This window comes from Peromyscus californicus, unplaced genomic scaffold (assembly GCF_007827085.1).
Source record: "Peromyscus californicus insignis strain IS unplaced genomic scaffold, ASM782708v3 Scaffold_11__1_contigs__length_118956290, whole genome shotgun sequence".
Lineage (NCBI taxonomy): Eukaryota > Metazoa > Chordata > Mammalia > Rodentia > Cricetidae > Peromyscus > Peromyscus californicus.
The window spans coordinates 34,743,542-34,764,104 of record NW_026294402.1 but is presented as its reverse complement, the minus strand read 5'-3'; the positions used below and the strand labels follow the sequence as shown (position 1 = coordinate 34,764,104).

Sequence of the window (20,563 nt, the reverse complement as noted above, 5' to 3'; positions counted from 1 at the left end):
GAGAAGAAAGTCATCCCTCGTGCTGAGAGCTGTCTTAAGGACTGTTGGCAAGTCCCTAGATCGTTCTTGTTGTGTGCTCAAACGGAGGACAGAGCAGTCCCTGAAAGGGACTTCTGTTGGGTACAAGGTGGGACAGGCAGTCTCGGAAGAGTTCTCAGCAAGGAGACCTTTGACACACATCAGTGAGGTAGATGGCCTGGTCCCTGTCCCCGACACGACAGCTTACTCACCAGCTCTACCACTTCTCAAGGACTAACCCTGTGTTACAGCACCTTCGACTCTCAGGTGGGATCCCGTCGGTACCTACTCAAGGGATGCGCTCTAAGGATCAAGTGAAATCGTATATTGAGAGCTTTGCAGGCTTATCCGATGACTTCAGCTCTGAATCATATTGCTATGAGCCAAGCAGGCAAGAGCACCTGTGTTCCCACCATGTATACATAGAGTATTTCTGTCAGACACGGCTTTAGGCTCAGGGGTATAGAGGAAAAGATGGAAACAAAGTCAACTCTGTGGTAGAAACTGACACTAAGGGACTGGAGATTTAGCTCAGTGGTAGAGCGCTTGCCTAGCAAGTATAAGGCCCTGGGTTATATGTTTGTGAGGGTCTCCCTCCCCACTGGAGTTCCCATGTTGAAATCTCAGCTCTGTGTGTGATGGTTTTGGGCAAGATCCTTGGAAGGTAATTAGGTCCTGAGGGGTGCAGTGCCCTCTTTCCACCGTGTGAGTGAGAGCACACACACACACACACACACACACACACACACACACACACACAAAACAGCAACTGTCAGTCCACAAGACGCCGGCCCTCCCCATACACTGAATCTGCCAGGAACTTGATCTTGGATTTCTCAGCCTGTAAAACACTGAGAAATACATTTTTGTGTATTTATGGGCTACCAATCTACGACAGTTTGTTACAGCAGCCAGCATGGGCTAAGACACACACAAACAGGAGTGAAAAAAGACATTCAGGAGTGTGGTAAGTGTCAGGGTGAAAACAACAGGGCGAAGTGGCAGCGATGTCTAAGCAAGAGGCGTCCTGGTGAGCGTGCAGAGGGAGTTCAGGGAAGGTCTCAGTGAGGCAATATGTGCCCTCAGACCTGAAAAGCAGAGAGCCAGCCTTGGAACCATCTGGGGGAAGAACACTCTTGAAGGGGCGGGGCGTGGAGAGACCCTGAGGCAGGAGCCGCTGTGGCATCTTAGGGGTCAGAGGTCTTAGCGGGGTTAAAGGGCACAGGTTGGGGGAACCTGGGAGATGGGTTAGTCTCTAGGGAAGTCTCAGAGAGTAAAGGCAGAGGCAGGGATGCTACCAGCACGCAGGTGAGCTGTGGCTCAAACCTCAACAGCGAGAGCCCTGGCTCTCACCTGGAGTGGAAAGAAGCCATTGGTCTGTGGCTCTCCTATAAAAGGACACGCTCGGGCTCTGAAGCTGCAGTGTGGGAAGGGACCTAGCAATTCTCTCTTCCAGTCTTTCCACCCTCAGGACGGGCACAAAAACCCAGAATGAGAGGCCCTTCTGGCTTAGTCAGTTTCCATTGCTATAACAAAACAGTAATGCTGGTTAATACGTAAACAAAGGAAGTTTATTTATAAGTGAATAATATCCTGTAAGTCCAAGGTTGAGCAGCTCCTCTGGTTATGGTCTCATGGCAGGTTGTATCTTTGTGGGAGTGAGTGTGTGTGTGTGTGTGTGTGTGTGTGTGTGTGTGTGTGTGTGTGTGTGAGAGAGAGAGAGAGAGAGAGAGAGAGAGAGCATTTAGTGAGGCAGGAAGCAGGATCACTCTAATAACATGTCTCTACTGCAGGGATCATCCAGCATCCTTCAATAACTACCTTCTTCCCTTCCAAGGACAGCAGCCATTTAAAGTCCCATCACCTCTGAACACCGACCAAGCATCTAGCACCCGAACCTTTGGGGGAAAACCACATCTATGGCACAGTGTCTACCAACGTTCCCCAACATGGCCTGAGGTGCCCCTGCCCCCAGTCTGTGAACTACAAATGTGTACTATTTCCAGAGTGAGACCAGGATGTCACAACAGCCTCCACTCCCACGAGTCCTCCCCTCTACCCTCTGCTCCAGGCTCTCTGATGCTCCACACTCCACCCTGCACCACCCCCACCCTGCACCACCCCCGGTGCAGTGCCCTGACGTGCCTATGCTCCCCCTCACACAACTTACTCTCCCTCCACTGCTAGCAGAAGAATCTTCCATCTTCTTAACTGTCCTTTTGCAAAACCCCTAGTCCCGTCCTTGTCTGTTCCGAACATTTTAGCTCTGTCTGGCACTGTTCAACATTTTTATTTTCCTCTGTCAACCTGGTCCCCTGACCCCACTAAAATGAGCAGAGTCTGGAGTCACGTGTGATTCCGTATCCACCCGTAGGACCCAGCACAGAGAGTCACTACCTGATTGAAAAAAAAAATGTCTCCTCTTAGAAGATTCACCTCCGGCCAAAGACAAAAACATGCACACAGAAAAAGTTGTCATGCAAACCACAGTGAGGTCAGTGACATTCTCCCTCTTCCGAGAGAGGTGACAGCTTGACTTCTTGGTGTCAGGATTCATATCATTGCAAAGATCAGCTTGGTCTCAAACAGCTCTGACTGAGCGATGAACACATCTATCTCGGAGCCTGCCAGTCACCCCCCCCCCCCCCACCTCCCCAAGGCTGTCCTCCTTTCTAGCTGCCCACTGGGCATGTGACTTGGAACCAGAGAGGAAGTTGACAAATGTGAGTTATTGCTTGTTTCAGTTCAAGTCAGCTCTGCAACAGGAGAAATACAAAGGCTTTCCCCCACCTTTGGTCAGGGCCTGTTCTGCTAACATCAGATGGCCGAACTAGATTTCGGAGTGAAGTAAAAGAAAAGACGAACAGGGGCCGGTGAGAGGGCTCAGTAGGTAAAGGTACTTGCAGCAAAGCCTGAAGACCCATGTTCTATCCCAGGACCCACATGGTAGACAGAGAGAACCAACTCCTACAGGCTGTCCTCGGACCTCACACAATTCTCTCTACTGTGCCCCATGGCGTATATACACAGTAAGTTCATAAACGGTTTTGTTTCTTTTAAGATAAACAGAAGATGACACCTACTGTCTCGGTGGAGACTTGAACAACTATTCTGATCCATGTTTGGTCAGAACCCAGAGAAATTATTGAAGTCTTTCACCTAGGATCCAATTCTGTTACCTCTGTTTATACCCAAGCCAGGTAATCACCCTAGGGGAAAACAGGCTGGGTCATTGTTGATAGCTTGTTTCGTGTTAATATTTAGCCACAGGTGCAGTAAAGGGGAACACATGTAGGCTTGGGTAGCTCTTTCCCAGCCTCATCACTCCATCAATTAATAATGGCTGGCATCCACTGGTTCCCAAGCATGGCTGCTATGGATGCTTTTCCCTCCATGTTTTTCTTCCCATCTCTATGCCTGCTGTACATATGGCTTATCTGCTGTCAGCTGTCATGGTCCAGCCTCTACCCACATCCAAGGATATAGGCTTGGGGGCCAAGGAACTGTAACACTTTTCAAAGACCAGCATGCTTTCAAAGTAAGAGTCATCGGAGGTACTGAACTCCAGATGGGGAGGTAGAAAAATCTAACCATTGCTCACTTCACCTCCCACAACAGTAGGGATCCTGAACATTTCCTCCCAGCTGGGTCAAATGGGGGACTCCTTCCTTCCTCTGTTTGTGGTCCTGTGATCTTGGTTTTGTGGCCACCGAAATGCTCATATAATCTCCATGTGAACCTCCAGTTCCTCAGTGCTCATTACAGGCGCTGTTGAGTATTTCTCTAGAACTTCTCAGATGTCTTTTTTCTTTCTTTTTTTCCCTCTTTTTTTTTTTTTTTTTTTTTTTGAGACAGGGTTTCTCTGTGTAGCTTTGGAGCCTTTCCTGGAACTTACTCTGTAGCCCAGGATGGCCTCAAACTCACAGAGATCCGCCTGCCTCTGCCTCCCAAGTGCTGGGATTAAAGGCGAGTGCCACCACCGCCCGGCGCCTTTTTTCTTTCTTAAACTTGATGGGTAACTTGTGAAAATTCAGATTCTTGGTGCAGGCGAGGCGTGTGTGGGTCTTCGTGTCTATCAAGTTTGCTTGGAGAACCAGTCCTGCAGTTTGAGGCCCCCTCATTCCGAGTGGCTTTCTCAAGTCCATCCAGGTTGGAGCCCTGAAAATCCCACACCCTGCCTCCTGAGAACTTGCACAGTCCTGAGCAGACTGGAGAAGCTGGTGACTCTACCCATTAAACAGGAGGCCTGTGGGAAGCCGCGGGGAAGCCTGAAGCTTGCCTTTCGAAGGAAGCTCCCTGAAGGGCCCTTTGATGCGCTGGGGAGGAGAGGAGACATCGGAAGATGGGAGCAGCTGCCCATGGCCTTGTGAAGCAGCTGACACACAATGATCTGGGAACTAGGAGATTTAGCTTCTTGTTTTGATTCCACTACTCACTGTATATTGCATCAGGACAGTTGACGACAACTGACCTCACTCATCCTTCTCTGCAAAATGGCTGCTGACACTATCTGCCTCACAGTTGCAAGGATCACAGGAGTGACCGAAGGAATGTACACATTCTTAAAGCCCACCCCAGCTTTTGGCGATCACCGCCTGACTTGTGTATCTTCTACTTGCTCTGCCTCAGTGAAACCCTGGTAGAGTTAGTGATACGTGAGGAGGGTTATGGGGGAAGAAGGGGCTGGGGAGATGGCTAAGTGAGCAAAGGGCTTGCTGGGCAAGCATGAGGCTCTGAGTTTGGAGCTCCATCACCCAAGTGGAAGCTGGAGGCTGCCACGGGTATCTGTAATCCCTGCATGGGTGTCTGTAATCCCTGCATGGGTATCTGTAATCCCTTCACGGGTATCTGTAATCCCTGAATGGGTGTCTGTAATCCCTTCACGGGTATCTGTAATCCCTGAATGGGTGTCTGTAATCCCTGCACAGGCATCTGTAATTTCTGCACAGGTATCTGTAATCCCTGCATGGGTATCTGTAATCCCTGCATGGGTATCTGTAATCCTTGCATGGGTATCTGTAATCCCTGCACTGGTATCTGTAATCCCTGCATGGGTATCTGTAATCCCTGCATGGGTATCTGTAATCCCTGCATGAGTATCTGTAATCCCTGCACTGATATCTGTAATCCCTGCACGGGTATCTGTAATCCCTGTGCTGGGGGATGGAGACAGGTAGAGTGAAGGGACTGTCTAGCCCCAAACAGGTTCAGTGAAGACCTTGTCATCAAAAACAAGAGTGATAGGGAGATATCCCAGCATCAACCTCTGGCTTCCATATATGCATGAACAGGAGGATACATACCCCTAAACACACATATGCACACACAGACATAATGCACAGACACAGACAGAAACACACACACACACACACACACACACACACACACACACACACACACACACACACACACTGAGAAAGAGGGAGGAAGATGGCCATAAGCACTATATACTAGGGTACCAGCTAGGAGCCTGTGCTCAATCCTTCTGCTATTTGGCCCGCAGGACTTCAAAGGAACAAAACAGGATCGAGTCAACACTCTTGGACTGGCCTTGCCCACTAAAGACACTGTTGGAAGGAGAAGTCATATGCCCTGAAAGTTATTAAATGGAAATAAACCACTTGGAAGAGCTGAACTGTTCCTGGCTCTGGAGACAAGTGGCGACAGAGGACTATGATGCCCTACCCTCTCCTCCATCCCAGTGCTGCACAGCCCCAGCGATTCCCTCCTGGAGTCAGCGCTGTCCAGGATGCTCTGAAGACTTCAAGGCCTGTGGGGTCTTGACCGTGAGGCTGGCCCGAAAAGCCCCACTCCCTGCAGATGTTTCTGCCATCTTTATTCAACACCTTCATTACTATTTCCTCTTCGTGGCCTTTTTGATGGTGAAGAGATGCTTGGGAGAGGAAACATCTGAGTTTCCTAAGCTTCTTTTTCCCATTCATTAATGTGTTTTTTCTGGTCCATTCATCTCTAAGTATCTAACATGAGCCGGTGACCCATATGATCACAGAGGAAATAGCCTGCATGCCACTATAATGTGATACAAGGTACTGAGAAGGTACGAACAAGGTGTTTCTAGGGTATAGAGCTCTCTGCTCAGGGGTCCGGCAAGACTTTGTCAAGATGGAGCTTGGTGTGTGGCAAAGAAGCTAGAAGGCCATCAAGGCGGTGGATCCCCTGCATGGAGCTGCTCTAGTATTATAAGTACAGGGTATGTGACCTTCACAGATCTCTCCCCACCCCCAGCTCCGCTCCATCTCTCCTTGCCTACTGCCCCCTCCCCCCCACCACACACACCTAAGAGCCTGTCATTTGGATCCTGGAGAGAGGAAAGGAATAAGATGATTAGGCTGCCATGTCAGTGTTCAGGGGACAGTCACTCGGATTCCTTGGGGCTGGGGAATTTCAGAGCTCTGGGAACAGGGTGTGAGAAGCAGTGGGGCAGAGAAGGTGGCCTGGTTTCTGGCCTCTTCTCTGTGGAGAGTGGAGGGAGGCAGGGCAGAGCCTGCTGCTCCCGGCTCTTGGCTGCAGGATGGAAGATAGAACTCCCCCAGAGGAAAGCAGATGGGGACCAGGCCTCAGAGAACAACCCAGACTCCACCAGCCTGGCTCCAGAATGTGTTCTGAGTGGGAACTCTAGGCCTGTGGGAATCTGGGACACCAGCCTAGTTGTCTTTTGTAGGGAGAAAAAAAAAAAAACATCACACTTGCTGTTTGGGTCAGTGGCAAAAAGCAGGTTCTTCTTTTCTCACCTTGCGGTTTTCTTGTCGTTGTCTCCCCCCACCCCCCTGCACCCCGCAACTTAAAAAAGGAAGTATAATTCAACACGTCTTGAGTCTGAGTGTTGGGCTCTTTGGAGTCTAATTTTGGTGAGTACATGACCAGCTGACAGCAAAGGAACTGTGGCTATGTGTGAGGCCAGACCCTGGACTGTGTACCCGCCAGGGGTACCCTGTGTAAGGATGCAGACGACGGTGGATGATACGACGATGATCCGGAGAGCGTATCTCCGCGTCATGGCGTAGCCGTCTTGTTTGTACAAGCGCAATGTCTGGTGTTTAACCAGAGACAGAACTGCCCGTCCTCATGCAGCACGTTCCCCAAGCCGCCTCCTCATTCTTCTCTTTCTTTCTTGAATTGTTTGCGTGTGGTGGGAGGCAGATATGCACACGCGTGTGAAGGCCAGGCACCAACCTCAGATGTCTTTCTCTATCACCTTCCGCCTTACTTTTTGAGACGTGGTCTGCCCGTGAGTCTCGAGTTCACTGTTGGGGCTGGCTGGCTGGCGAGCCCTGAGGCTCCACCTGCCTCTGCCTCCCAGCCCCGGAGTTAGAGACGCACACTGCCGCACTGGCTTTGGCATGGGTGCTGGGAGTCCACACCAAGCTGCCCCTCCTGAGCCATCTTCCCTGCCTCTTTGTTCTTGTCCTTCCGTGTCAACACGGAAGCAGAAAGCACGCTACCACCACGTGTACTCAAGCAACAGTCCAGCGTAACCTGCAAATGTAACCTGCACGTCTCGCTTTCTAACTGCGAAGGATAACCACCTCAGAGGTTGTTACACAGTAGACTACCTGCGTGCACCCTTAACACCGTGGCTAGTGACAGCAGTTTCTCAATAAAGCTTTACCTGATGCTGAAAACAGAAAGGAACCAACTAGTAGCTGGGCCAGTCCACACAGACAGGCACTATGGAGCACACAGTAGAGCTTATGGGAAAAGAAGATTTATAGGCCATGCATGCTACTGCTTCAGAGTCCTGCAGGCAGGAAGCTAAGCGGCCAAGGAAGGGCCATCTTGACCACTGCTACGTAACACACAAAATTATTCTCCCGGAGAAACAGCAGACAGATGGGACACAGATGGGTCTATGAGCCTTATGAGGTCCTAGAGCAGGACGATATCCCCTAAAGGACACTAAGGGATTTGCCAGTGGGATAAGGGAACAGCATTGGCCGCTATAGGCTGGCTCTAATGGCCTGGTGTCAACTGACTTCAAGCAGGCCACCCACCAAATATCGCATGGGCTGACACTCCTTGAGCAAAGACGGTCATGAAAATGACAACAGACATTCATTAACTGCTGATTATGCAGCAGGCAGGGAGCTAAAACTCGAAATGCATTACTTCACTTAGTTTACACACACACACACACACACACACACACACACACACACACACACACACACGCAAAATTCTATGACATTGTCACTCCATGCAATGGCTGCTGAGAAAACTGAGGTTAGGGAGGTGAAGTAATTTGCTCAAAGTCGTACAATTATGAAGTGCCCCAGGCCAGCATCAAGCGAGGATCTGGGACCCCAAGGGTCCGGCTCTCACAGCAGTTGTTCCGTGGCTGGTCCACGTGGAAGCTTTATGTGCCTTCCCTCTGCTCTTCCCTTGAAGAGTGATTGCAAATAATTGGAATTGTCATTGGAAGTAATGAGAAGCGACAGGGGATGGGTTAGAAGGCACACGGCTCCAAGTCTGAACGATCCCCCTCAAACCCAAGCCTAAATTTAAACAATGAAGTCACAAAACAATTTCCCTCTTAGGGATTTGATTTCTTTTCCTGCTCCCTTCCATCACCCAGAAGAGAAATCAGAATATGCCAGTGGCTGAAGCTCTGTTTTGTACAATGGATAAGTTTGAGAAGAGAAAATTCCTTCTTGGCTTAATCCTGTTTGTTTTCCATGTAGAGGAAATTACCTGTGAACCCAGCTGAGGAGTCCACCAACCTCAATGGACACAGTCCAGTTTACTGATACCTTTATTCTTCATCTTTCTTTATTTAACATCCCGTGAGGGATGAGGCAATGGAGGTGGCAGGTTGGGATGAGGAATGACACCATACGTTTCAGTAGGCAAGGACACAGAGGATGCTGGGAAATTCAATCCCTCCAGGAAGCACCTGGCAGGATGCCAAGGACACACACTGATTAATCCAGCCTTTCTGATGTTGATGGGTCACCCTACCAGCCTGCCAGCTGCCTTTTTAGCACCAACCTTGACAATGTGGAAGTGTCGTGGGAGACTGGAGATCATCGGGTCCCTGAAGGTACAAGAGGAGACCCTGCCTCCCACACAGGCACAATTAGATGACTTCTCAGAACTCCTAGGGGCCCCCTCACATTCCCCATGCTCACTCTCTCCTATGTGTTTCTGAATGTCTCCCCTACTGCTCAGTGCTTAGGTGGTAGAAACTGGCCTTCCATATTATAGGAATCTCGGAGCCCAGCTCAGGGATGGTACTCAATTCTGCAACTATTTGTGAAGGAGAGGATATGAATAAAGAAGGCCCTTTTATGGACATGAGTATCAAAGATACCAAAAGGAAACTGATGGGCTGCTGTCCCCATCCTTGAGGACAGTGTTCAGAGAGGCCCTCTGCTGACATCAGGTCAGTTTAGCTGTTCACTCTGCTGTTTCTAAGCTCCCTCCTTCCCTCCTCCCCTTCCTCCTCCACCCTCCATCCTCATCCTCTTTCTTCTCTTCAGTTAGCTTTCCTGACCCGACCTCTTCAGACCCGCTTTGCCATCCTTTCAGAAAAGCCTCCAGGAACGGAGGAACTATTCTGAGGAGAACAGTTCCATTTTCTCCTCCCAGGAGGGGCCCAAAGGAAAGCTTTCTTCCCTGGCTTCTCCTGAGACAAAGCAGTTTTCAGCCTTATCACAGCCAGACGTTGGCTGGGGCTACACAGACTGATCCAACCGTCTGCCACTCACAAAATAAAGGTTCATTTCATCATCCGTCCCCATTTTGGTCTGTAGGGTGCCAAAGGAAATAAACTTTTATGTTTTCAGAATCCAGACAGTTGGAGTTCAGAGAACCAAACCTTTTTTTTCTTTCTTTCTTTCTTTCTTTCTTTCTGGAAGGGAGTTAAGGGTCTGCATTCTTTCTTTAGGAGACAAGAAAGTCAGAACTGCTAAAAGCAGGATTTAACTAGAAAGTACACTGCACAGGCAGGTCGCACAATTCCCAAACCTTCACACCTATAGCCACAGGATCTTGTGTTAATACAGGAGGCTCCTGCGCCTGACCCGAAAGCGGGGCACACCACCTCACCGAGAATCCTCCAAGGAATTAGCAGGAGGCTGCAATGGGATGCACACGGGATGTGTACAGCAGCTCACTTATAAACAATAGTTGGTAATCCAAACAAACCATTTGAACAGGGCAGGGAAAGGGGTGGGTGATAAACGGCCCACCATCTAGACCCTCTCATTTGGTAGTGCTAAGCCTTGTAGAATCACTCTGTGTCTCCTGGTAAAAGGGAAGCTCACCGCCTTGCGAATCTCCAGTCCCGGGTTCGTGTCTCTGTTCATCTGTTTCCTAGGGGTATTCATGCAAGTTCATTTTGACTGCTCAGAGCCTTGGTTTATTTATTGCAAAATGAAGGCATCAGACATTTACTATCAATGAACAACAAGAGGATGACATATGGCATGAAAGCAGACTTTGCATGCGCCCTTGTACCTGTCCCTTTAAGATACTGGTCACTTTGAGTGGCCAGACCCCATAGCCTGAAGAAATCGGGCCACTGCCCCCTGCAGCTCTCTCTTTGGGACAGAGAAACCAGGTGCTGCTGGAGGATTTAGCAGCCCTTCGTTTATGGTCCTGCCTGTACCTGGCTCCTCTATGCTCCGTGTCCTGTAGGGTACCCCAGACTAAATCATGTGGTATGAAGCCTCCTGTCAGGGGCTGATGGGGGCATTTCTCTGAAGCTCTCCTCTGGGCCTCCGCTCATCACTGACCACGTGTGCGCTCTCTCTCTCTCTCTCTCTCTCTTAGGTTAAGTTATTTCTCCAGTGGAGCTTCTCCTCTCTGAGTTTGAAAGCCCCTTTCACCTTTAAGTCACGTCATCTTGTCTCTGACCCAGCGCACTGTCCCATTCTATCCACTTCCCACCTCGGGGTCCAGTGTTGGCTCTCGTGGCTGGGAGACATCTATTGAGTTCATTCCAGAAGAATAACTTCACATCAGCTCTTTCCCTGAACCCACCCACCGACTGCCACTGCCCTCTTCTTCCCAATGTGTCAGAAACTCCCAAGCCTTGTCCAGATGTTGGGAATTGAGCCAAGGGTGGTGGCTCACACCTGTAACCCAGCACCCGAGAGGCTCCCGCAGGATGGTTGTAAGTTTGAGGCCAGACTGGGCTACAGAGTAAGACCTTGTCTCAAAAAAAACAACCACCCCCAAAATTTGGAATTCCAACTAGTATTATGACTTATGGAATCCTCTCCCAATTGTAGCACAAGTAGACTAATAATAGAGTATTACATTTGCAAACACAAACACAAATTCTAATCTAGGCAAGGAACCCATTGCGCTCTACACCTTCCTGGCAGAGTTTTATTTACACTTTATTATGTGTAAACCACGGATAAAGAAAAAAAAAGTGGGGGCGGGAAAGGAGTGAACAAGACAGTGTGGGGTAAAAGAACTTGCCACCAAGCCAAGCCTGATGCCCTGAGTTCAACCCCTGGAACCCATACGGTAGATGGAGAAAACCAACGCCTCTGGGCTGTCCTGTGAGCTCTGCATGTCACCATGGTCGCCCACATTCTCTCTCTCTCTCTCTCTCTCTCTCTCTCTCTCTCTCTCTCTCTCTCTCTCTCACACACACACACACACACACACACACACACACACACACACACAAATGCTATTGTTTTTAAGCCGAGGGGTTTAATGCTTACAAGTAGTTTCGTACAAGAAACCCTCAGAACTGGTCTTAACTGGACGCTCCTCCTTAGGTTGTTTGTAGGTAACTTTGCTTAGGGTGAAGTCCTTTTGGTAAGTATTTGGGTTGTGAAGTCCCCAGGGACAAGGATCTGGTCACCACTCTGACCTTGAAAGACATTCCCTGGCTCACAGAACTTCAGGACAATTGTGGGGTGCATGTCTCGGACTGCTTTGTCCCTGGTACTTAATTGACTCTTAAGGGCATATAATCACGGCCACTAATTGCTACACACGGGCAGTACCTGAGAACAAAACAAAAAGCCAAGCAAGTGTGGTGGTAAAGCCACATCCTTTCCAGAATTAAAAACCTCAGAGAACAGTAGGGGATAGTCCTGCATGAAAACCCAGGGATGAGCTGAGTCTAACGTTTTTGTTTTAGAGGAATGTGAGGAGGAAACTGATAGACATGTGTGTGTGTGTGTGTGTGTGTGTGTGTGTGTGTGTGTGTGTGTGTGTAAAACAAGCCTGGAATAACACAGTGAACTTAAGAAGAAATGGAGCCACTGACATCCCTTCCTGTTCCTTGTGTGCATACAACCACATGTTTGGAACTTCGGACATGAATTCTTCCTTTTCTGAACACATCAAACACGACACTTAAAGTTTCCAAGACTCCAGTTATGACGGCTAAATTGAAATGTTTCGACATCTGCCCTATTTTTCAAGCAATTTCTCAACCCAAAAAAACCATGCCAATTACTCAGCATTTAGCTCATCTGACGGAGACACTGGGAGGTCAACTGCGATCTTGAAGCTTAACGGCACAAGAGGAAAGGGAAGGAAAGACATTTTCTACCTCGCAGACCTGTGACAGGACACATCATGGTGTCTGGGTGCTGGTGCTGCCTCTTCTACTGAGCTAGCTGGGTAACCTTAGCCAACTCTCTCTGAACTTCGGTCCCCTCTTCATCATAAAAGACCAGGTAGATTTAGATAAAGGAGGAATTTGGATTCCAAGGAAGGCTCCCCGGAAGTCAACGAACCCCTGGAGATCATTGGAAAATCTGATGTATGTACATGTTATCTTCCTCTAAGACAGCGGTTCTCAACCTTCCTAATGATGCACCCCCTTAATACAGGTCCTCATGCTGTGGTGACCCCCAACCATAACATTATTTTTGTTTCTACTATGTAACTGTAATTTGGCTACTGTTATGATTCGTAATGTAAATATCTGATATGTGGGATACAAAGGGGTCATGACCCACAGATTGAGAATGCTGCTCTAAGAAATGGTTTTCTTAGATTCTCTGAGGGGTCTGAGTTCAAACTTTGTTTTCGTTTTTTTTGAGACAGGGTTTCTTTGTGTAGCTTTGGAGCCTATCCTGGATCTCCCTCTGTAGACCAGGCTGGTCTCGAACTCACAGAGATCTGCCTGCCTCTTCCTCCCAAGTGCTGGGATTAAAGGTGTACACCACCACTACCCAGCCTGAGTTCAAACTTTTAAGAATCAGGGATTTGGGTAGTAGCTTAGACCCCCCCACCCCAGCTGTGACAATCGTTGTGTCTCTGTTTTAAGACATCTGTCCAATAGTTCACCATCATTAGGTACTTTGATGGAATCCATCCATCCATGTGTTGCACAGCTGAGCAGAAGACATAAATAAGTTAGGACAAGACACGAGTCCACTGGGATCATAATGCTATTGTGGCCATCACCACTAATGCAGGAAGATGAGGGAAAAGACATGTGGTCCCACTCAGATCTGCCATTGCACTACACACCCATGAAGGCTTACATGCATGCGAGCCTTCCTCAAGTTCCTTGCTGGAGAACCCAGCTCCTCCCCTGTCCTCTCTGAATGAAGTGTTTGTACTCAGCATTAAAAGCACTGGGTACTGGGCTAAGGATGTAGCTCAGTAGGAAGAGAGCCTGCCTAGCACACTCTAGGTTCCATTCCCAGCAGTGCGTATACACACACACACACACACACACACACACACACACACACACAGAGAGAGAGAGAGAGAGAGAGAGAGAGAGAGAGAGCGCGCACAAGCATGCAACCACAATGGCTCCTTTACATTTTTACATGCTAACCTAAAAGTTAAGTTTTTAAAATGACAAAGAAGAAAAATGAATGAGAACTACTAAAGACTTAGGAGGCAACAAAAGGTCAGAGAATCATAGAAAAACAATTGAATTAGAGACCCTCCACCCCACCCCCTTTTTACACACAAGAGGGATGGAGCCAGAACCCAGAGAGCTCGCCACTTCCCGATCCAGACTCTTTGCTTCCTATTGGCTACCCAACAAGACAGCAGAGTGTAGGATGGGAGGTGTGGATCACGTGGGATCCAAACATGACCACTATTACAAGAAAGCCAGGCGACACATTAAGGGGGAAAAACCAAAACAAACCAGACTTGAATAGCAAGGGATGGCTCGGAATGGTATCGGAGGGGCCAGGGCCTCTCTTCTCCACTCCTTAGAGATTACTGCCTGTTCCCATGTTCACATCAAAGAGGTGGGGTACCTGGCCTCACTCACTAGCGGGTTCAAAGAAAGCAAGAATTCAACTGGCCCACCCTTGCTCAGACTATTAAAGTCTCCCATCCCGCCCAGCTCTCCTGCTTTTCTGTGCATTTTCTACAAAAGAGATTCTAATACAGCCACCCACGAGAGGAAACAGCATGACCCCCCCCCCCCTTTAAAGAACCAGTAGAATAAGAGAGGTGTTTTATTTTTCCCAGGCAAGTCTGGATTTTAATTTTGGCTTTGGTGAAGAGTCCTCCACATCCCCAGGCTCAAAGCCATTTTGCAAAGCGGGGCGGATCCATCCAGCGCAACTGCTTTCCTTCTGTGCCCCTGAGGTCATTTGGAGAGGGGTTCCCTTCAAATTGCTCCCTTTGGATGCCTGTCTCTGACCTGAATAGTTTAAGCAACTTAGATCCAGGACATCCTGTGTCTGAATTTGCTAATAGCCAGATGAGGCAAAGAGCAGGTATAGAAGAAAATTCGGTTGTGAGAATTCCAAGTCAGTCTTCCTCCTTTCTCTTCTCCCTGGCCTTTACTGTGCAAGATGAACTTAAGAAAGAAGTCCAGTGGGGAATCAGCTCAGCAGCTTATTTTCCTCACTAAAGATGTGATCACACCTAGTAAGAGCTCAACAAAGAAGGAACAAAGACCGGAGGAATGGCCCAGAGGCTGAGAGCACTTGTTGCTCTTGCAGAGGTCTGGGCTGGGTTCCCAGCACCCATGCGGCAGCTCACATAACTCCAGCTCCAGGGGATCCGATGCCCTCTTCTGACCTCCATGGGCACCAGGTACATACATGGTACACACGTACACATGCAGGCAAAACACTCATACACACACAATAAGTAATCTAAAGTAAGATTTAAAAGCAAATAAAGAAGAAACAGTAAATAGGTCGTCATATCCTCGGATCTCTGTCTCAGTCAGACCCTCCTTCCTCAGCTGCCTCCAGCCACTTGAACCACGTCCCTCTTCACTTTGCGTGGCACGCCACGCACAGCCTGCTTTCAAATCCCACCTCTGCCCATTATGAGCTTGTGGCTCTGACGGAGTTAACCGGACCTCCGTACACCTTGATTTCGTCTGCAATATGAGTTTAGGCCTATCGCGTATCCAGTAGGGCTGGCGTGGAGAACAGAGGCATTAACAGAAATCACCCACAGTAAAGTGCTCAGGATATAAAGGACTCGAATGGTAAGTTGGCTCTCATAAGGCAACAATGAGTTTGACCCTTCTGCACCTCTGAGGGTTGGTAGCTTAGAGGTGTGCCTCTGGAAGGCTGACAAAGGTGCCATCTAGCTATGCCAGCTGTGCTGCAACAATTGGCCAATGTCTCAGAGAGCTTAGAGAAGGGCCCCTCCCCTCTCCTCCTCGGGTCTCAGCTCTCCTCTGCCTATACCTTAGCGCGCCCAGCCTGGGGGCGGTACATGGGCACGCCAACCAGTGTGTAAGTTTTCAGAGAATGCGGTAAGCTCTGCTCACCATGCCAGGTGGCTCTCTAGATCTCCCTCACCTCTGCTGGCTCTTCTGGGCTCCAGCCTCCGTCCAACTCCCGGAGATACTGGCCCTGGAGCTTGGAAACACCCTAAAAAACCATCTCGTTTTCTTGGGGGAGAGCTAAGGAAACAAAGCCCTATGTAGTAAGCTGCCCAGGGTCACCTGGCTAGTCAGTTCAGGCCCACTGTTAGTTCCCCTCCACCCTGGGGTCCGGCACACCTGGCCTACTCTTCGGATTTCTGAACTCCTGCTAACTTTGGGTTTGAACTCCAGGTGGACAAGATCCTCACTTCCTGACACACGCCTGGACTTCGGTCACTTGTCCTGCTATCTTCCCGGCCTGGTCCCTCGCAGGTTCATAGACCCCCTCCAGCTCTTTCCACAAGTCCCTTCTGTGCCCTGGCCCCCAAAGCTGCCTGAGTCCAGCCCAGGCATGCCAGCCTGTGACTTAGGGCATCCCTGCCTCAGGAGACCCGCCTGGTAGCCACCGCCTAAGCAAAGACCACCCAGCCAGGCTCTTTCTGCCCCGGAGCCAGGTTCAGGAGGGGGCAGAGTCTGCTCTTTCCCTCGGTCGCCTCCTTTGCTGCATCGGTTTCAAGGACTCCAGGCTCCCTTCGCCCAGGCTCGACTTCACATTCCTGTCCTCCGTTTTCTCTGCTTCTCTGGCCTTTCCTTTCTCTCCTTCCTGGGGTCGCATTCAGCCTGCATCTCCTGGGGCCACCTGGCTTCTTGGTGCTTCTTGCACCCTGCCCTGTTTCCCTCTCTACCCTTTTCTCCTTCCTTCTCTCCTCCCTCTCCTTCCCTCTTCCCCTTCAACACATCTGTTTCTAATCTGAGCGCTCAGAGGCGCCTGTTTGAAACAAAAAGCTCCCCCCACCCTCAAAACCTGGCACAGAAAACCCTGGATGAACCTTTCCTCCCCAGCTCTCCACTTTCCCCTGGTACTCCTGAAACCAAACCACGCGCTGAAAAGTACCCTCCACACCAAACGGTTCTCCGCCAAACTCCACCAGGAAACGCCCCCACCCCGTAGCTGGCTGGAGGGCCCAGATGTGTGAGACATTTCGATGGCCGACTGGGCGGTCCTCCGCTGCCAGATGCGCCCCTCGGTGGCGCGGAGGCAGGGACCGAGTGGTTGCGGCACTCCGGGACTGCAGGGACCACGGTGCTGAAGGCGGGTCTCCACCCAAACGCAGGGTGGCGTTTGCCCAGGGCCATCCAAACTCCCGCCCTCCCCAAGGCACTCACCTAGCCAGAGGAAGAAGAGGGACATCCCGATCCCCGGACACGGGCGCTTCCCGGCTCAGCGCTGCCCGGCTGCAGGGAGACCGAGCGCAGCCGACGGACCTTCTGCTAGCAGGGCGCGGCGCCTCGGGGTGCGCGCGGGGGGCTGCAGCCATGTGCGGGCGCCGGCCCCGCGCCCGGGTCCCTTGCGCTCTGCGCTCCCGGGGCACGGAAGGCTTCTAGCCCTGGCTCCACCAGCTGGCGCCCGGACGGGGGCTGGGCCCCGGGTCAGGGAGGAGAAGGCGAGGCGGCAAGGCGCTACCGCTTCGTGGAACACTTTTCCCTGTTTGGAAAGAAAACCGACTGGAGAAAGAGAAAAAAAATTGAGCTGGAACCACACGGCTGCCTCCTACCGCAGCCCCTCCCTCCATCCCTCCCCTCGCCCTCCCTTCCCTTCGCTCCCGCCCTCCCTCTCTGCGTTTGGGGTTAGCTGCTGGGGCTGCTTTACCTCCCACCCGGGAGGGAGGGCCGCGGCCCGGGGTGATCGAGGGGGGCGCTCGGTGCCAATTGATGCGGTATAGGAGAGAAGCTGCAGCAGTTCGGCCAAGAGCCGGTGGATGCGGCCTTCTCAATTCTGTCTTTTCTCTCCTAGATCTCTCTACTCTTTTGTATATTTTTCTCCCTCACAATGCTCTATTCTCTCTCTCTCTCTCTCTCTCTCTCTCTCTCTCTCTCTCTCTCTCTCTCTCTCTCTCTCTCTCTCTCTCTCTCTCTCCCTCCCTCCTTCCCTCCCTCCCTCCCTCTCTCTCTCTCACACACACATACACACACACCACACACATTTACATTTTGGGCGGGGGGCGGGGCGGGAGGTGGGGGGAGACAAGGCTATATAGCTCTTTGTTGGCCTGGAAGTCTATCTATGTAGACCAGGCTGGCCTCGAACTCACAAAGCTAAGAAAGATCTATCAGCCTCTGAGTGCACCACCACACCAGGTTTTGTTCACATTCTTGCTTCTCCCAGTTTCCTCCTTCCCCGTCCTCTCCCTTCAGGTTTCCCCAGCCTCTCATTTCTCCTCTCCTGTCCCTCCCAGGTCTGGTTAGGTTGGTGTGAAGTCACCAGGGTCACCATGTAAATAGTGGGCTTGTGCAATACTGGGTCATTAAAACAGTTTTTCTGGCCTTCCTGTTTGGACCCTTTGCTGCCACATAATGGCCTTTATGTTTGCTCCCTGTCTTTGCTATTTACAGTCACCTGCTGTTAAGTCTGCACAGGACTAAACCAGCCACTCTCCCAGAGAAGTGGGGATGTGGGGTTCAAGGAAAGGGTGGTGCTTTAAGAAGCAGCGTGGTGATGCAGACCTATATCCTAGCACTTAGGAGGCTGAGGCAGGAGGATAGCCAAGAGCTCACATCCACCCTGGGCTATTTAGTGAGTTTCCCAGCCAGCCTGAGTTAGGTGTAACCAGCCTTGCAGGGATAAAGAAATGATAGACACGTGAATCCTGCAAACTGGTGGGCAGGCTATTAAAACAACGGATCCCAAAAGCTGGAATTCCCCCAGGAATTTCATGTTGGGAGAAGAAAAAGTCTAATGCCTAGGACAGCCAGAGAGAAAACTTTTCTCCTGGAAAGGAATTTGCAATTTGTCAGACCACCTGACTAGAGACAGAAACTCAGTGATGGGCAGGCCCACACCTCCATGGGAACTGCTTAGATGTGAACAACTCAGGCTCTGTTTAAGTATCAGCTCCAGAACACAGAAGATGGACTGGGGCGGAGTGCCACCGTGGCTCTGTCCCTCTCTCTTCCCAATGAGATTGCATTGAGTAAGTCTCCCTTTCCTGTCCCAGGATCACTGCACAGGAGGTGGGCAGAGGGCGAGGGACTGGTGTGCACACGGAGAAAAGCCTGGAGTCCCTCTTGCTACTGAGCCTCCTGTGAGAAAGGACCGGAGAAGGAAAGGGTGGAGGGGGCTGCGGCTCCCCTCACCCTAGACCAGTTCGCTCTAGTTCCAGCCCATTCATGTCCCTGGAGAACTGGCTGAGGGTGCCGCCACTCCCCTTCAGTTCCACCACGGGGCCAGAGCCTAAGCAGCACTCAGCTGAGCAATCGGCAGGCCCTGCTGGGGGCTGCCAGGCTGCCCCCTTTTCCATCCCTCCTTTCTGGCTCCCTTAGGCCCCTAGGACCGGCTTAGCTCTTTGCAGTTGTACTGAAAGTCAGCCCCATTTCACAGATGAGGAAAGCAGAGTCCAGGAGAGACTGCACAACTTACTTAAAAATGTTGTCAAAAGCCTGGGCTCTTCTTGGGGTTTTGGGATATTAGCCCCAAGCCTTCCTTCCCCCTGACCCCACCCCCTTCTTCTCCTTCCCCACATTCTGTCCTGAGAGTCCAGGCCAGGCTCCATGCGTGGACATTCTTACTCTGTTTTAGAGGTTAGAAAACCATATCTTAGGAGGATAAAATATTCACCCCTAGCTTGGAAAATGCTAAAACCCCTCCATTCCAATAATCGATAACTTATATTACTTTTCTAACAATTTTTTATTGATTCTTTGGGAATTTCACATCATGCACCCCAATACCACTCATTTCCTTGTCCCTCCATAGCTACCCCTCACCCCTCCATAGCGCCCCCACAAAAAGAAAATTTAAAAAATTAAAACCAAACCAAAACAAACAAAAAGACCCGCTTCACCTCTCCATCTTTCCCACCTCTTTAACATTTCTTCACTCATCTTAGTGGCATCAGGAGCTGCGGTGTGTCACGCGATAGACTCTTTGGTCCACTCAGCTTTACTTGCAAATGTTCATTGCAGTGAGTTGTTGGTCTGGTTCAACGCTCTGGCTTCTGGCACACCATCAATACTGGACCCTCACCGAAACTCTATTCAGATGTCTGTTGTCCTGAGTCATGGAGAGCCTGTGGCTATGGTTCTGCAGGACCGGTCCCTTCACACATTCCAGCAGGTCATAGATGGGGTAGATGTTTCAGTGGGCCCTGGATCTGGGTCTGGGTGGTCACTGATTTCGTCAGTCTGGGGCCACTGGGACTGTCTACCTCTGCCAAGGGGAAGAGTCAGCTCTTCTACCCCCATGCCATCAGGGCCAGCTCTCCCATGCCTGTGGTGAGAGGTGGGGCCATCTCTCCTGAGTGTGGGGCCAGCTCTCCTGTGAGGGGCAGAGTAATCTCTTCTGCTGCAGTGGCCAGTGAGGGGCAAGACCAACTTTTCCAGGGCCAGCAAAGTGTGGTGCCGGCTCAGAACAGCCCTCAGATTTTAACACGCATGGTTCCTATGGTCCCCTGTGGTAATGTGGGCCACGGAGATCAACACAGACCCCAGCTGCAGGAGAACCATGGATCTTCAGCAGCAGATGGGCCCGGATGCCACCATGGCCCCTGTGGCAGTGCAGACCACCAAGATCAGTATGGTCCCGGAAGCAGCATGGCTCTAGGACACCAATGTGGTCTCAGGTGGCTGACCAGACCTCAGGTATCTACACATCCCTTGGGGATAACAGGAGCCATGGACATCAACTGAGACCCTGGCTTCTGTAGAACCATGGACCCAGACATGACCCTGGGCAGCAGCTCAGGC

At 50.6% G+C, this 20,563-nt stretch overlaps 1 protein-coding gene across 2 annotated transcripts in view; it reads right to left on the bottom strand.

The window, feature by feature from the left end:
* Positions 1–17,653, bottom strand: part of Clmp (CXADR like membrane protein) — a 105,802-nt gene extending 88,149 nt beyond the window's left edge. Inside the window, exons 1-2 of one of the 2 annotated variants that reach the window (XM_052757263.1) lie at positions 17,472–17,653; positions 16,988–17,326 (exon numbers count right to left, since the gene is read on the bottom strand). In XM_052757263.1, coding sequence (XP_052613223.1) covers positions 16,988–17,012 — 25 coding nt within the window. In that variant the 5' untranslated portion in view covers positions 17,013–17,326; positions 17,472–17,653. The remainder of the gene's footprint in view (positions 1–16,987; positions 17,327–17,471) is intronic. The other variant, XM_052757254.1, reaches the window with a different exon arrangement.
* Between the last annotated feature and the right edge of the window lie 2,910 nt (positions 17,654–20,563).